We start from the raw sequence: 14,518 nt of genomic DNA on the forward strand, positions 1-14,518 counted from the left end.
TTCTGCTGCCACTCCTGGCTGTAGAGCTTAGGGAATCGATACACTACTGCGCTAAGCTCGTCTGACAAGGGCTGATCTCCTGGGATTAATGCACTAGGAGTCCTTTCAGCCGCAGCTTACGTGGATGCGCTTATAGCAGTCAGCAGTACGAGACGGTGGGACCTTGTCTTACGGGACTTTATTTTCATGGCTTGCACTTCTAAGACGGTGACATTCTTAAACCGGAGCCGTCATTCCCGTGACCTTGGGAGTTCAGTAAAATGTTTGACTTCTCTTTTTTACTTTAATGAGGTCTTGACTGTGTTTACGTGTAACCTATAAAAAAAAGTAGGCCACGGGGCGGGAGGTGATCGGAGTTTATCGTCTCGCTGATGGCTTCTGTTGGAGTAGGCTACAGTTCAGCTTTTGTGCAGACCCTATGATATGTCAGGCCCCCCAGGAAGTCGCGATCAGCTATTAACCCTACTGATACATTTCCAGATTTTGAGTCCAATGTTTTTCGTCAGCCGATGTCACTTTTTTTTTCTTGTTGTCTCTCAGTGAATAAATCGGTGGTGCAATGTGAATTTTACTGATTGATTGAACTTGCTCCTTAAAGGGGGTGTCTATCTTTGGAGAATCTCTTGATGAATTAAATGTTTACTGACCAAAAGGTCATATGTAAACCCCATGGGCACAGTTGCGTTCACTTAAAGCCTTCCCCCGACCTGTCAATCAAGTGACTGCTTCCACTCTGATGGTCTCTTCAACCCCCCAAAAGGGTGACTTTTAGTAACTACTAGTTCAGGGTTATAAGGACATCTGCAGTTTTTGGTTGTGTAATCTTTTTCTTCAGGAGCGCACTACCTGTCCCCAGCCTCCCAGCTTTCTGTACCGCACCCCTTGACATGCACTTACGCCTATGGTCCGAATTGTGTGCTTCCCACTAGCAACAAACAGAGGTATCTTGGCCTCTGCAGCATTGGAGGAGCACAGGGAGGCCGAATCCACCCAGCTTCAGAGCAGCGCTCACAGGCTCTATAAGAGTTTGTAAGCGCTGCGCTCATTGTCTAGGAAACCATTCACTGCTGTACACTATAGACTTAGAAATCTGAGAACTTGGAGGGTTTTTCTTAATCAGAGGTAAAGTGCAAAGTTGCTTGTCAATTTATCCATCCAAGATGAGACCACTCATTATAAAACATTTTTCCCTTTTTGGAGCTAACCTTTTTTTTTTATTATTATTTCAATCGGACATAAACCCCCCTGCCCTCCTGGTGGCACCTCGCCCCTTCCGGGTGAGCCGGCAGCTGACCCCTGTGTAGGAGGCTTTGGTGGGACTGTGTCTGCTCCATGAGTAGCTGCAACCTGATATTCGTTGTTACTTATCTGTTACTTCTTATGTAACTTTTTGGCCTTTGTGACATTTTATTGCATCCTGTAACCATAAGTTACATATTTTTTGCAGCTGTTTTTACACACATTACATTGCTTTTGCACCTTCTCATTACCGATTGTGACGCCACTTTTTATTTTAGAGTTTCAGTTGCGTTTGGAAGAAGCAAATTAGAGTTAAAAGAAAGAGGGGAAAAAAGCGCCCCCTTCTGCTATGACCAGGGTGTAGCTTCAGTAAACTTTTGTCGTGAGATCATAGGTTTACTTATCTTGGCCATATGACGGCTGAGGAATGCGGGATGTAAATGGCCGCTGTGTTTGCTGTTGGCCTCCATGGGAAGGGGTGCAGATTAGCCAAATAAATGTCCCCCCTCCAGTGTCTGTGCGTCCTCCTGCTCGGACTGGAGCGCAGGACAACAGCTGTTTAAAGGAATCCCATCTGTCCTCCAGCTTGTCATAAGGATTTGCTCAAACAGCTGTCCCACAACTGTCTGCGTGACCTCCACGGCTGTCATTTTCCTGGCTAATCCTCCACACCATGTCGCCTCCAACAGCTTTTCAGCGGGGCGCATGCAGGGGACGGCGGCTCCCGGGGTCCGGGTGCCTTGCTGCGTGAGGGACGAGGCTCGGTGGGGAGTCCAGATCTCAGAGATTATTAGCCAAGATGACATGATTATTATCGTTATCGGATTGTTCAGTGTCCATAGCAACCTAAAAGCGGTTCTGCCACAAGTAATAATATCCTATCCGTATGATATGTAATAAATACATGATTGATGACAATCCACCTTCAGGGACCCCCCGAAAGGAATCACTAAGGATCCTGTGCCCCCCATGTGAATAAAGAAGAATTGAGCGAAAAGATTCCCAGGACCTGACCCAGTGGCCACCTTGGTAGTCCATTGCCACCAGACCATAGACATGCAAACAACCTCCTACCGGCTGCAAAGATGCCATCCCACCTGCCCTACTAATAAGAAGTAGGAGGGGGGGGTATGTCGGCAGGTGGGAAGGCGGGGTATGTCGGCAGGTGGGAAGGCGGGGTATGTCGGCAGGTGGGAAGGCGGGGTATGTCGGCAGGTGGGAAGGCGGGGTGTGTCGGCAGGTGGGAAGGCGGGGTGTGTCGGCAGGTGGGAAGGCGGGGTGTGTCTGCAGGTGGGAAGGCGGGGTGTGTCGGCAGGTGGGAAGGCGGGGTGTGTCGGCAGGTAAGAAGGCGGGGTGTGTCGGCAGGTAAGAAGGCGGGGTGTGTCGGCAGGTAAGAAGGCGGGGTGTGTCGGCAGGTAAGAAGGCGGGGTGTGTCGGCAGGTAAGAAGGCGGGGTGTGTCGGCAGGTGGGAAGGCGGGGTGTGTGGGAAGGCGGGGTGTGTCGGCAGGTGGGAAGGAGGGTTGTGTCGGCAGGTGGGAAGGAGGGTTGTGTCGGCAGGTGGGAAGGCGGGGTGTGTGGGAAGGCGGGGTGTGTGGGAAGGCGGGGTGTGTCGGCAGGTGGGAAGGCAGGGTTGTGTCGGCAGGTGGGAAGGAGGGGTGTGTCGGCAGGTGGGAAGGCGGGGTGTGTCGGCAGGTGGGAAGGCGGGGTGTGTCGGCAGGTGGGAAGGAGGGGTGTGTCGGCAGGTGGGAAGGAGGGGTGTGTCGGCAGGTGGGAAGGAGGGGTGTGTCGGCAGGTGGGAAGGCGGGGTGTGTCGGCAGGTGGGAAGGCGGGGTGTGTCGGCAGGTGGGAAGGCGGGGTGTGTCGGCAGGTGGGAAGGAAGGGTGTGTCGGCAGGTGGGAAGGAGGTTTGCATGGCTCTGGTCTCGCAGCCATGGACTACTGAGGTGGCCACTGATCCAGAGTCCTGCAAATCTTTTTGCCCAACTCTACATTGCAGTGCATGCATGACCACTGCTGCCATACACTGAGAGGAGCCATGGTCAGGCATGTGCACTACTATGTGCCACACAGGATCCCTCTTCTTGTGATTGGTTGGGGTCCCTGCAATTGGGTCAACAGACCTGTGAATAGGTTTAAAAATGTTATTTGTGCTCATTGTGACCAATTATTCGGCCTCTGTACAAGCACCCTCACACAGTGACGCGGACCCCAATGGTAGTTACTTGTGCCTGCAGATTGTTTCCCCAGCGCAGTTTCTCGGCACAGATGCTGGTTCTTGTGGAGCCTTACAGGCAATGTTTCCTGGAAAGAAGTATTTAATTCCACTCCCCTCCAAAAGAGAGAACCAGAATCTCCAAAGGATTTTTCACAGGCATCTTACCCAGAGAGTTAATTACAGGGCAGCTTCCCTGGCACCAGAGGGACCATATTTTTCTTAAAGGGAGTAGGAACCATTGCTGTATTCTTCCACTCCTGAACACAGGTTGTAGGTGGTTTTGCATCTCTGCACTATAATGAGGCATAGCTGCAATACGACACATGGAAAGGGGTAATGCTGCTTTTTGGAAAAAAGCTGACCCCCGTCATCAGTAGGGCATCTTATATTTGTCGCGTCGTCTCGTATGTACGTCCTTTATCAGCGATGATACTTTTTGTCTTCCGCGTTTTGTTCTTTTCAAGACGATATTGTAGAATTTTAAGAAGGAACAAGCGGCGAGGGCGATGTCCAGTGAGGGGAGAAAAAAGAATAAGACTTTGGCCCAAGTAGGCGGAACGGAGCTTGTGCCGCGACACACAAGGCCTCGTTGTCTTGTGCTGTTCTCTGGCTTCTCCCGGGCTGTGGAACGGTGAAGGGTTTTTCTGAAAAGGTTGCCGCATGTGTTTGAGGCAGATAAGCCCCTGGCTTTGAAGTGTGGCCACGTCGCGCGCCCGCTCCTGTTGCTGCTGCCAGTCACGGGGAATTAATCACTACCGCAGAGAGATAAGAGGCGCAGAGCATCGTCACTTTCTGATTGGGAGGGGGGCAACAACTACCACAGCCCCTCCGCCACCGGTTTTGATTTTTTTCAGTACATTTTCTTTGACACATTCAGTCGAGGGTTTTTAGTTTTGCCTTTTAACCTTTTTATATCTTCAAACAATTTTCAAGACCTATGCTTACTGGCAACATTCATGGTTACATCCAGAAGCTATAAAACCCCATGCAATCCTTCTCAGAGCTGAAGATTTGTCTGGCCCCGTTCACATCTGCATCAATGGAGCGCCGAGGTTCCCTCTCGCTGTGCCAGGAGGTGCCTTGTCTTGCCAGGAAGAACAGTGCTATGCGCTGCGTTACTTTTACCCATCCAGAATGACAGGAGGTGTAATTGAGGATTTTGGCCTCCCTGACACAGAATGGATGTGGCCTCACCATTGTTTCCCCTCTCTCTCATCTTGTTACAGTGTATCAGTGCAGGGAAGGTGATGTATCCATCCGGAGTCCAGACTGTGCAGCTCGCAGAGGATTGTGTAGACTGAATGCAGATATAGTCGAGGTTCACATCTTCAGGACATTAATTTCCTACAGAAATTTCTGAAATTTGCCACTGAAGTCCTAAATGACCCTTGTACCCATCACCTAGTTTAACCCCCTGGCAGACACACGCACCTTTTCCGCAGATACGGCTTTTCTAACCGTCCCCACTTACAAGATGCGATACTAATGACTCCGATTAATCTCCGTCATTTCGCTAATCATAATTAACTAGATGCCAGGAGTTAGCTGCACATCCAGATACTAATAAAGTGTGAATTATTACAAGACCAGCCAGCTGCAATGGGGCTGCCAGACCCGGGGGGGGGGGCAAGATGTAGGATCATCTATGCCCACCATAAAGGAAGCCAAAAAGAAAACAACATATCGTTTCACAGTTTTATTCCATATACTGTGTGCTGATGGGCATTTAATCTTAAAGGGACACTACCCTTTAAATGTTTGACTTTAAAGGGGCTGTCTGACAGTCCTTAAAGTTTTTTTTTTAAGTTTTGGAAAACCCCTGTCCCTGAGGTGTAGTTTGTCTTAAAAAAATAAATAAAATAAACCTCTGGTTTGCTCACTCTCCTCGGGTCCAGGGCTGAGTTTCCTGCCACTTCTACCCGTGGTATTGTCTGCAGTGCTGACAGTGCTGCAGCCAATCGGTGAGTCCAGCGACATGACATCAGAGCTGCAGACCATAACAGATGCCGGGCACAGGAAGCTGTAACAATCCCTCCCCACATATCTGCAGAGCCGGGACCCTTCCATATATTCTCCTCCTTAGTCATGTGTCACCTCTGATAGTAGACGCCTATGATAGGACACGTTCCCGCTCGCTCCTTCCTCTCGCTGTCACTGGGAGTTATTTCTCTGTCCTGAACCTTCCAAATAAAATGCGACATTAATAGAAATCCTGTTGTGTGGGTGGAAGGATTAGCGTCAGCGTTAAGTAGATAAATGCCAGGGCTTCATCACTGATCACTGCCATCCCTCAATACCAGGGAGATTGGCTGGAAATAATGGCATCTGCCCCATCACAGTTATTAATATAAATTGGTCTAGATGATTGGATATCCCAAAGCCGGGCTTTACTGGGTGACAGCAGATACATTTGCTGACCTGCCAGAACGTGAGTGACAGACACTTGGCATCGGGGCTTCGACTTCTATTCTTTTGTTGACTTGTCGAGAGTTCTTGTTTTTTCTCACTTTCACATGTGGGAAACTAGAACCTTGCAATCCCGATATTCCGGCACATCGATACTCAGGGCACCTTGGTACTTATTTATTATATTATGGGTACTTGTGAGCCTTCGCACTGAGGAAACTTGATATATCGACACTTTGACTTGACTTGTTGACCCGTATTGAGTTTGGACTGTGGTGCACCCTAAGCTTGGCACAACAACACTTGGACCACTGACACATATTGGACCAGGTCTTCGACACTCTGGAAACTATGAAAATCAAAACTAGGACCTTGAATGATCAACAATTCTTTGATTTGGCAGTTTGGCACGTCAACACCTGGACTTTGCAGTGACTTTCATTCATTTTGGACCTTGGTGCACAGAAAACTTGGTATATACCTTTGAACATTTTAACACTTATTGGACCCGAACCTTGGTGCATTGGGAAGTTTGGCGTTATGACTTTGGCTTTAAACTTTGTCATACTGGAAGCTTGGCCTCCAGACACTTAGACCTTGGCTCACCAACATCTATTGGTCCTGGACCATACTGCACTATATGCTTGGCACATATACTCCTGGATCTTGGTGCGCCATCACTTATTGGACCTGGACCTTGGTGCATCTGGAAGTTTGGCACACAGACGTTATGACTTTGGCCATAAACTTCATCATACTGGAAGCTTGGCACACAGACTTTTAGACCTTGACACACCAACATCTATTGGTCCTGGACCATGGTGCACCGTATACTTGGCACACATACTCTGGGATCTTATTGGACCTGGACCTTGGTGCATTGGAGAATTGTCACACAGACTCCTGAACCTTGCCATTCCAACATTTTTAGATGTTGACCCTAATGCTTGACATCTAAACCGTAAAATTGGACGTCGTTGCTCTGGACCCTTGTCAGTCCAGGCTGCTCTGGTACTTACAGGTCTTATAGCTGTGGTGTACATGAACCTTGCCCTATGGACACCTATGGGATCTAGGCCCTCCATTTTTCAGAAATTAGATGTTCGCTAATGTAGCCATAACCCTGAATAAGGCGCTCGATACTGCCCCTTATGGTTACAGCTGGTTTTAAAAGTGAGGTTTATATTGAGCACTAGGAGTCCTCCCATCCTCACCTCCTCACAGACATCAGCTCGAGTCCGTGTCATTTTTCTTTTATCTTTTCGGCATAATTTGCTTTTTCACTGTAAATACTTGTGTAATTCTCCTCTTCCCATTCGCCGCCGTCCTCCTCCCATCTCTATTATTACACCGCGATTTCCTTTGTTCTGCCTTTCTTAGTCTCCATTGACCCACATTTCAGTCCTCGGCTAAGTTACTTGCGTTTTAGAAATTTCTTTATTTTCCCTCATTAAAATATGTAATTTGACAGCTGTAGCCAAAGGGTTTCATTGAACATTTCTTTCTTTTTTTTTTTGCTCCGATTTATCCTATTTTTTTTTTTTGTCTCCCTCGACTGGCGCTTGTTACAGCTCAATTATACAATTACCCCCCGAATTCTCATGTAGAAAGATCTCACCGAAAACAAAAATATATTTTAATAGGGATTTTTTTTCTTCTGTTATCAGCTGCGCCGATCCGCAGTGTAATTGGGAAAACAAACATGTCTGCGACTGCGGGAGGGAGACGCTTCACCCATCTAATATCTCGCCCAAATCGTGTTCCCCAGATGAAGGCGCAGCTCTGTATTCATCTGCGGCGTGAATATTTCTGTTTAGGTCTAAATCTGATTGTTTTGTCGCTGTCTATGAAATATCTTTGTTAAAGGAATAGCGTTACTGCATTTAAAGGGACGGTAAAACTAGAACCTTTTTCATCAAAGTTTATATGTAACATTTAAGTAATTCTAGAGAGAAGAGATTGTAAATGCCTGTATATTTTGCTTATGATCCTGGTGCAAATGTGATAGTCGAAAAGTTTTGAGTGGAAAACCACTTCAGGAATCTTTAGTAATTTTTGGAGGAATTTGGAAGAGGTTTTTTTTTTCCCTGCATTTTTTTTTCTTTTGGAGCTTTTTGATTAGATATTCCATCAGGAGCCTCATCAAAGAAGTGATTTGCACTTCTTAATTTTTCCAGCACGTTTTTTTTTTTTTAAACCCCAAAATAGCAAAAAAAATCTCAATTAACTCTTATGTACGAGCAGGAAAGAGGATTATTATTAAAATGAAAACAAGCACCTTGCAAGCATTTTTAGTCTTTTTGGGTGAATCCACCCAAAAAAAAAACCCTCTGTGCATTTGACTGATAATGGAACTGTATGTTGCATTCAGCTCTAAAGAATTTTTTTTTAGGTGCAGTTTCACTTTAAATTTAGTATATAAGTTAAAGGGTGCACTATTTTTTTAATTGTGGCATCTTCTGACAACCCATAAATGAGCTAATGTCATCCTGACATACCCGGAGCTCCGATCTTTCCAAGGAACAGGTAATACCCCCACGATTTTATGGATGTTTTTGTGCGCAGTAATGTGATTATGGTCGTCATACTCGCTCATGATCTTCCTGTTTTTCGCGGCTCATTTCTCGTCTAATCACCGATGTAGACCGTGTGTGGCCGCCATCAATCTCCTATGTTCAGTTCTAAGCGCTTTCTACACATCAAGTGTAATGTAATGATTTACAAAAGTCTTATTTTTCATGGTTATTGGCCACTAGGTGGAAGCAAAGCACTTTAGATTCTAATGCTGTCCAGAAGAGCTGAGCAAAATGATTTGCTGGACTCTGGTTTACCAGCCATGTCACTAGTCCGTGTCTGCTGGACGAGAGCCCTGTGGGCCCCGTCCTACCTGTCGGCATCCCCGGCACCTCTTCTGATTACTAGGCTCAGTGTGACGTCCTATTGAGGCGTGATACACATGATGTTGTGTTAGGCCTAGTAATCAGAGGACGTGCCAGGGATGCTAACAGGGAGGAGAAGGTTTGCAGGGCTCTTGTCCAGCAGACACGGACTACTGACATGGCCGCGGAACCTGGGTCTTGAAAATCTTTGTACGATCCAGATCCTCTGATGATGCATTTTGTGACCGCGCTCTGAGGGTACTGGATCTTATTGACTAGACCCAGCTCACAGGCGGTCTTACAGGTAATGCTTCATGTGAAAAGTATGCAAATTAGCTCCTCTGTAGATGGAAGAGAACTCTCTAGTGCCACCTATAGGTCCTACTAGAGAACATTTTCTTACTTCTTAAGACCATGTATATTTCAAGTTTGGCCTTTGCTATACTTCTAGCAGCCTACAGGTGTCGCTGTTGCAGACTTGCTCTACAGTTGTTTTTTCTAGATAGAGTTCCCCTTTAAATAAACAGGAGATTTCACTGCTGCATTTCTTTCCTTCAGTCGGAGCGCTCTTATGGCCCAGAACAATGTTTCCTGCTTTTTCTTGTTTGTTCTCCCTCCATCCTCCCCCTCCCAGTTGTCACATCATTCCTGTCCTATCGATTTCTCCTCCATTTAGGTGCTGCGTTACTTCTGCTTTTTTGCTTTTTTGATTTTGGTCCAGGAGCGTCTGACATGACTTCACTCTTCCATTGCTTCCCGGGTACTAGTTCTGAAGTCTTTGACCTAAAGTTTCAGGACGGAGAGGGTGAAGCCGAGGGACCCTGCTCCCTCCACATTCACAGTCATTGCATATCCCCGGTAAGGAGAAAGTAGAGCAACAACCCTTTAAGGGAGCTGTCAGGGACAGCCATGGACTTAGGAGATAGTGCGTAGTAGCCCTTTAAGTATATTCAGGACATCAGTACTTTCAGTGTTTCGCATCCGCTGCAGCGGGAGAATTTTTATAGCTTCTGGCTGGGATCACGTTCCACATACGAATGCCTGTGACCCTCCTGTCTCTCTGTAGCCGGCATCTGTCCCAGATAAACATTTCTTATGGAGAGCGGCCCCGGCTGCATCACATCCAGCTTCTGACTACACAGGACAAGAAAGAATTAAAGGAAATGTCCATAATGTCCCATTGATGTCCTGCCAATAGGGGAAAAAAAAAGGAAAGACTTTTATTTTCTTCCATAATGTATCATTTTCTACTGTCACATTCTAAACCTATCCGCATGGGCGGTGCTTATTATTCAAATAACCATGAATAGGCAAATGACTTCAGGAGGCGGAGTCTGGAGCACTTACAATTAGGGAAGATACGTGACAGTCGCGTGCTGCTGCGATTTGGAAACCGTACCGCGTGTGTGAACACGACCGATAACTCCTTGTCAAATGCTCGCAGCTTTATTCAAACCGACTTGTTTGCTAACATCGCCTCTGTTTCTTTAAATCTGCTTAGGTTCCTCTCCCTTCATTAAGTGCATTTGTTTTAGTAAAACTGCCTAAAAATAATCCTCGGATGATGTTATCGGGCGCTGGCGCTGAATCAAAGCTGTGCCTCTAATTAAAGCAGGCCTGTGATTCGTTTGCTTTTCTGGCATATATTTCCATCCTAATGAGCGAGCTCTGGGGAGTCGCCGCTCTCCCGGCTCGAAACCTCGGGGCGGATCAGCGGCCTGGAGGCGTCCCAGTAGGGGCTGACATGACTTTGAGATGCCCAGATTCCTCCATCTTGATGCCTTGAAGGGTTTGTCGTAGCCCTTAGTGCAGCTTCCAGTTTATGCTCCGGTTGCTTTAATTAATTGGATTTTTTTTCTTCTTCGAACTGCCCAAAACTTCAGGCCAAGATTGAGGTAAGACAAGTCGTCTAGGCATTTGAGAGGAACAGTGACCAGGGCAAAATTGCATCTTTTTCTTAAACTTTTGCAAAGATGTCCATTTTACAGTCTTGCCAGATTGGTATTTTTTTTCCCCACATTTTGGCCTCCCCATGGTCTTTAATACCCATCTTGGAAGATATTTTTGAAAACTATGGAGAACAGTGACGTCACCCATTATATCTACTTTGTCAAATGTGATCCCATGGGATTACACTACTTGCAATCACACCACTTTTACTTGTCTCCTTTGCCCTTTAAAGGGAGTGTGTCTCCTTTGCCCTTTAAAGGGAGTGTGTCTCCTTTGCCCTTTAAAGGGAGTGTGTCTCCTTTGCCCTTTAAAGGGAGTGTGTCTCCTTTGCCCTTTAAAGGGAGTGTGTCTCCTTTGCCCTTTAAAGGGAGTGTGTCATCTCCAACTAATAGCTATATAAACTAAGCATATAACATTGTAGGGATATAAACATTGCACCTTCACTGCTCATTTCACTGCCCCAGTCCCCCAGAAACCGAAGTTTAATCAAATATGCTAATTAGTGTGCCCCCTGCACCATGGGTGTGTCCAAGTGGCTCCACCTGCTGGTTTTGCATGGCCCAGTCTCTCTCTGGCTGTGCTGCGTTGCATTAAGCAAGCACTGCCTGCAGAGAAAGCTCAGATAAGCTAGCGCTGTCAATCACCAGTGAGAAAGGCGGACCCTTGCCAAACCAGTAAGTGAAACTGTGTGCAGGGCCTCTTAGCCACACCCAGAGTGCACCAAGCACCTAATTAGCATGTTAGATTACACTGGAGTTTCTGTAGAACGGAGGCAGCCAATAGAACATTAAAGGTGCATTTTTTTGTTGATAGGGGAAATATCCCCTACAAGGCTATGTTCTTAGGTCACACTGTCAGTTTGGGTTCATAGAATAGAAAAAAAGGGTGTGCTCCTTTTAACCTAACAGCGCCACCTCTGCTTTGGGCGATATTTGGTATTGCGCTTCAGCTTCATTGACTTGAATGGTGCTGAGCTTCAGTACTAGTCATAGACAATCTTGCAGATTTTGTAGAATCGGCTTCACTTCTGTCCATGAGCAAGTTGTAAACTAAAAATTCCTTATGAATTTTGGGGGAAAAAAGTTTCCAAAAATCTCAGTTGTGGGAAATTTAATTTTTAGAATTTTTTTTAACATTTTTTTTTAAGTAAAATGTAGAAACCCTGAGTATCGTAGAGCTGCTGTATCTGTCAGATTATTTGTGACCCCGTTTATCAGCCTCGTCCTGGAGAGCGTGCCCATGCTCCGCTGGAACGATGAGCATAATGTCACCCTGACGTGCACCGAGCGGCGAGGGCTTCCCAGGCTTGTGCTAATATTTGCTTTCTCTTCCTCCGGTGCTCGCCTATCTGCCATCCATGTTTAATCATTGTAAAGCCACTCGCGTTTGGCTTCTTTGCCGCGCGATCATTCACGCCGCAGCCATCCGCACTTCACGAATGTCAAGTTGCTGCAGCGATTGTAATGTTGTGTTTGCCTAATACTCCATGTGTTTGCCCGTGTCCGTCTAATCTTTTTAATAGCGCTGGGAGTTTATCTGAAGGGCTCAATAGTCTGTTTATCAGCCGCCGCCGCTTCCTCCATTGCAATAAACACGACCGCGGCCCTACAGTGATTTGGATTAGCGCAGAGTATTGACCGAGAAACGATGAGCCATGCTCTGGGATCTCACAATCTGTAATTAAACAGCATCGTTCAGAGAATCGCCAAACTAATTAAAACATACTTGGGTTAACTCTTTCCCGGCTAGGATTTTGCTGCTGTTTTTTCATGTATTACTAGATTTTGAAGACCCCCCCCCAAAAAAAAAAAAACTAAAACAAATTGTTGTTTTTTTTTCTTTTCTCTCGCACAGATTTTGGTTGACTTGTCTGGACCATCCTCTTCCTCCCACGCGACACAGCAGTACGAAAATGTCCTGGTCCACGAGGGAAATGCAATCCTCCGGGATTTGGTGCTGAGCCCCGATCGGCAGTTCATCTACGCTATGACGGAAAAACAGGTACGAGCTCTAGCAGTAACTAGAAGTATTGGACTCTCAAAACAGGGGGTCCATTCGTTTAGAAAAGTTATCACACATAAGGTCCGGAGGGTCTGATGTTCAGTCACTTGTTTGGTATTTAATGTCGGGAGTTACTTTGGGAGCTCGAAATTTAGACTTTTGTTCTATTGTCTTAATGAGGTATTAACCTGACTGTTTTGCCCCTGTCTGTGGAAAGCTGTATAGACAATATGCGCAGCCCAAAAAGAGGGAGCCACAGCCTTGTATGTACAGAGTACAAAAAATGAAAGCAAAACCAAAGAAATGAGCCGGAACACTTGTTGGTATAAGTGCAATGTGTAGGTGCATATTCACATTGTGGCCATTTAACAGACAAAACCTAAAATGAAAACTAAATGAGCAACGTGTAGTAAGTAAATGAATAGTTAGTAATAATACATGTAAATGACATAGGGGAGTGGTTTGATCAAAAGAGAGTAAAATCCATTCTACCGCGACAAGGTATACCCAATCAGTATGGTCCCTAACTCTTGTAGTTAACTCGCAGACCTCACCAGCGACTAATGGCAGCTATTATTTAGGATAGGTCACCCATGTAGACCCTGAATAATCAAAAGTAAGCCATGCTAAGATATATGGTATCTCGAAACTTAAAAGGGGTTGTCCAGCTAAGAAAATTGTGGGTTAAAGGGATTATCTACTGTTGTACAAATGAATCTTAATAGGCCCAGGGCAGAAAAATAAACAATGTTCACCTCCCAGACTGGTGCCAGTCCTCTGTGATGCCCCTTGGCTGGATGTCGATGCCAGGAAACCTGCGGGGGACACAATATGTGGCGCGAAATCTGGGAGTTGAGAATAGATTTTTTGTTTTCGTGGCTTAATAACATTAACTTGTTTAGCACAGGAGAACCCCATTAGATTAGTTTTGCAACTTATATAGTTTAGGTCTTCAAGGTGCCTTAAACTTCAGTTACGAGCTCCTGTCCTGGCAGGTCGTCTTCCTGGTTTTTGCCCAACAAAGTTGCCTTTGTAACCTACGTGGTTGTGTACATAAGGGATAAAGCTATGTTCACACGTCTAGTAATGATCCATTAGAATGGATCAAGCTGCAATCTGTTGGCCAAAAAAGTTGTGCAGATGCAACTTTTTAGCTTGATTTTAGAAAACTGAACTCTGCAAGATCCGCTTGTTTAACATTAAAGTCTATGGAAAACGGATCCGTTAATTAGCCATCCGTTTCTCTTTCATTTGTAAAGGATCCGTTTTTTGCTTACTGGATCGTTTACAAATAGAAGAAAGCAGATGGCTAATTAACGGAACCGTTTTCCATAGACTTTATTGTTAAAAAACAAAACAAAACAAAAAAACAAATCCAGCAGAACAGCAACTTTTTTTGCCATCAGATTGGTGCTGTATCCGTTCTAACAGATCATTACTGGACATGTGAACGTAGCCGAACACTGTTTATGGCTGTTAGATGACTTGTGTCCTGCGTTTTCACCAGTTTTCCCCTCTGCACACTGTCTCTAATTTTCAGTTGTCTCTGAGCTACTGAGCAACAATTGCTTTTCTAATGATCAATGGTGGCATTTTGGTAGCAGTCGTCTGAATGCTCCAGACCAGCAAACTGCCGCAACGTCTGCTGTTATAGCTTTGATTAGCAGCACATGGCTGTTACTCACTCTCTTGCTTTGTAAGGAAGCAGTAAGGGTGTACTTACTTTTTCACTCACTGCTTCTGAAATTTGGCCTAATTTTTGCTAAATAAAGACACTGTGTAATCTGTTATGTGGTGTTGTACATCTGAGGTTGTTTTTACGTAATTTT

The 14,518-nt window shown here is 45.7% G+C and overlaps 1 protein-coding gene across 4 annotated transcripts in view; it reads left to right on the plus strand.

The window, feature by feature from the left end:
* Window positions 1–14,518, plus strand: part of PLXNA1 (plexin A1) — a 305,584-nt gene that overhangs the window by 148,195 nt on the left and 142,871 nt on the right. For all 4 annotated transcript variants that reach the window (XM_073644943.1, XM_073644947.1, XM_073644946.1 and 1 more), the window contains exon 4: window positions 12,543–12,689. In XM_073644943.1, coding sequence (XP_073501044.1) covers window positions 12,543–12,689 — 147 coding nt within the window. The remainder of the gene's footprint in view (window positions 1–12,542; window positions 12,690–14,518) is intronic.

This window comes from Phyllobates terribilis, unplaced genomic scaffold (genome assembly GCF_046119375.1).
Source record: "Phyllobates terribilis strain yellow unplaced genomic scaffold, ASM4611937v1 Scaffold_8__6_contigs__length_399053987, whole genome shotgun sequence".
In the NCBI taxonomy this organism is placed as follows: Eukaryota; Metazoa; Chordata; class Amphibia; order Anura; family Dendrobatidae; genus Phyllobates; species Phyllobates terribilis.